The sequence below is a fragment of the Pygoscelis adeliae genome, unplaced genomic scaffold (assembly GCF_000699105.1).
Source record: "Pygoscelis adeliae isolate BGI_AS28 unplaced genomic scaffold, ASM69910v1 Scaffold153, whole genome shotgun sequence".
NCBI lineage: Eukaryota > Metazoa > Chordata > Aves > Sphenisciformes > Spheniscidae > Pygoscelis > Pygoscelis adeliae.
In genome coordinates this window covers 405,759-408,857 of record NW_008824408.1, presented here as the reverse complement: position 1 = coordinate 408,857, position 3,099 = coordinate 405,759, and the positions used below count along the sequence as shown (strand labels likewise).

Below are 3,099 nucleotides of genomic sequence, written 5' to 3'. Positions count from 1 at the left end.
TGCCGGCAGCAGCAGAACACAAAGAGGTGGCTGCAAAGGCGCGGAACCGCTGCCAAAGCCGCCGGGCTGATTTGAGGCACGCCCTACAGAAAGTCCCAGGACGGGGTTCTTTGCCCTGCGCAGTTCTGTACCCCCAGCACCAGCCATTCTGGTTTAGGAGCTCCCTGACACCCACTGGTTACGACAGCCGCCTCCGCAGCTAACGCCAAGGGCTTGAACCGCAGCCATCCCGTATCGCGAAGCTGCAAAGAGTCAGGTTTGACTTAATCAGGCTGCCGAGCAGGCACGGGAACGGGCACGCAACCCTGGCCAGCGGAAAGCTCAGCACAACCTCACCGGCCTGAAATCAAGACGATTCCCACCCAATTAATAGGTTAGCCCTGGAAAGAATAAGTGGCAACACCCCAGGCTTGGAGTTTGCTCAGGGCATCTGCACCCTACAGCGACCTACGCCATGATAACCCCCTGCAGTATCTCTAGCAAACATCCCAGCCCCAGACAACCGAAGGCTCCCGAGTGGGAATGCCTCTCTGCCTGCGGTCATCTGCAAGAGAAAAATAAATACAGAAAGCTGAAATCCAGCCCCGCCCTCCGCCCTGAGTGGTAGCAGCACAGGGCTCAATTAAAACCTATTTTGGGGACGTTGGCTGTACACAGACTGGCTGGTGGACCGCACGGCCGACGATGACTTCCACGCAGGGAGAGGAGCCTACTCGTCACGCACAAACAGGCATCTTCTGGCCTACACCTACTAATTAGGAGAGGGAGTTCCCAACACGCCTATTCTGGGTTCTTCCAGACAAGCAGCTTTTTACATTTTTGCAAACTTTTCTCTGAGCAAATGCCAAAGTGAATTACGCAGGAAACCAGCAAGTCTTCGTGGAGGTTTGACAGGTCGCAGGTGAACAACCCCTTCGCTCGGGCAAGTGCACCGTAACCGTCGCCTCGGGCCGGCTGGAACCTCACCAGCCCAAATCCGATGTGCCTACGAGCAGGCTGGTTTGCATTCTTCCCAAACTTTCGGGGGCCTGACGCTCATTTTCATTAAGCCCCTATTACAACATCACCCGGAGCTCTCAAGAGCCTGGAGATGGGTGTAGCTGTAATTAGCATCCACTTAAAAGCACCTTCATGCTGCCAGCACAGCGCAATGGGCTACAGCATGACAGAATCAGGCCCTCACAGACCTTCTGGCTATGACAGTCAGTTCTGATTATTTGTATGAGTTTCCCCTTGATTTTAATCCTGTGAAACTCTGGGACTCGACCACATCTTGTGGCAGTGAGTTCCACGGGTGATGATGTAGTTGCTCGGGGAGAGCCAGGCGCGTGCTTGCAGCGGCACATTTCCCCTCTCCTATTAAATTATCCATCGGACAGCTCTTACCCGGGCTGTGCGCTCTTACCTGTGTTGTATGCTGTGGGCATGGCAGAGAAAGGCAGCCCCTGCGTCAGCAAACTCGGAGTAGCCACAGAAACAACCGGTGTGGTTAAAGAGTGAGTTGCTTGGGAGACACCTAACCGCTGCGTATTCTGCTGGGGAAGCAAACAGAGAGGGAGTTACCACCCAGATGCATTTTACTCTGTTGTCCTTGTGGCCCCCCCAAAACCTCGGTCTGCAGCTGCCCCCCTGGGCATGCACCAGCCTTTGAAGCGGCCAAGGCTGATCACGGAGACCGGGGGACTAAGCGGGATTGACCCTCTCTGGCCATTCCTCATTGTAACAAAGAAAAGTGCAAACCACACCAGTTACAGACATTTAGGACCCTTGTGACATTCATTTGCAGGTCACTTGGCATTGGCCTCGGGTCACCTTTCCGCCCAGGGCTGGGCTTCACCTGCAAGGATCAGCAACATCCCTGCGCGCATGTGGATGCCTCCGTCTGTATTCCTGATGTAAAAAAGAAGAGTCACTATTTTCCAGAGGATGCACGTGAGGTTTGCTGTGCTACTCAAGGAGTGAAAAAGGTACCAAACAAAAGCAGGACCGGCTAACGCAGCGCCGAGCTGACACATCCTCCTCCCTGCAGCACCGATGTCCCAGAATGAGCCCCCTGCCTCTAAGGCAAGCTGAAGGTGCTGAGCATTGGTCTCGGGATTTTAAAGGCACTCTGGCATCCTTAAACTTAAAGTCCAGTGCTCAGCAACCTGCAGGCTTGGTGCCCTCGTGAGGTTTGGGTGACTCAGGCATTAGCAGGTCCACTGTGGAAAAATTCTGCCCTTGGACCGATGCATGCCAGCCTTTCCCCCCCTGCCCGTGGTTTTCCAGGCGGTTATGTGGGCGGATCTACGGGACAGATTCAGCCCTGTTTACAAGGCAGATAATCTGGGCTGTCTCTGCTGATCTGATTTAAATCAGACTCAAGAGGCTTGACTCTAATCTGAAGCACCCCGGCAAACGTCACCCTGTGAAGACTGGGGCAGTGCCCAGCTTAAATCATGCCTGGCACGAGGCTGGCTGCGTCCCTGAGGACGTGGCGGGGAGCCTTCCTCCCGGCTCGCTGCGAGGCGCCGAGGGCTCCCAGGGCCTTTTAGGGCTGGGCATGGGACCGTGCAATGGTTCACGGCCACGCAGGACTCTCCTGGGATAAGGCTGGAGGCTAAAACCCCCGCCCTTGCCACCTCCGGAAGGGTGACAGCACTCCGGCGTGCCGGATTTGCAGCACCCTGCGCCCACATGCTGCCCAGCCCGCGGGTCCCTCCCCGCCACCCAGGGAAGGCGATTACCAGGGCTCTAATTGCTAAAACCCTGGGGCTGTAGGAGCAGGTTTTCCTGGCACGCATCCTGCTGGCAACCACCCTCGGCCATGCCCACTGCCCGCGGGTTAAGGACGCTGCAGAGAAATGACTTCACGGTGGGCAGGATTCAGCCCCATCCTTCTCCTGCCTGCACCGGACCCCAAGCCAGCCCAGCAGGATGCGACCTGCAGCCCCATCCCCTCCGCCCCCTGGTAGCCTTGCACGGGGGCTCTGCGGCTTTCCCGGGACAGTGCCAGCATGGGGATGAGTCTGGCCACAACAGAGGGCTGGGGCGGTGGGATGCCGGCTGAGCAGGGCTGTATCGGCCCTGGGAACAGGGCAGCAGCCACCCCCCCCTACA

General features: G+C 57.1%; 1 protein-coding gene across 1 annotated transcript in view; it reads right to left on the bottom strand.

Moving 5' to 3' along the window:
• Positions 1-3,099, bottom strand: part of MEF2D (myocyte enhancer factor 2D) — a gene marked incomplete at its 3' end in the record, with an annotated part of 32,551 nt that overhangs the window by 3,288 nt on the left and 26,164 nt on the right. Inside the window, exon 8 of the mRNA XM_009320487.1 lies at positions 1,406-1,532. Within this exon, the coding sequence (XP_009318762.1) occupies positions 1,406-1,532 (127 nt within the window). The remainder of the gene's footprint in view (positions 1-1,405; positions 1,533-3,099) is intronic.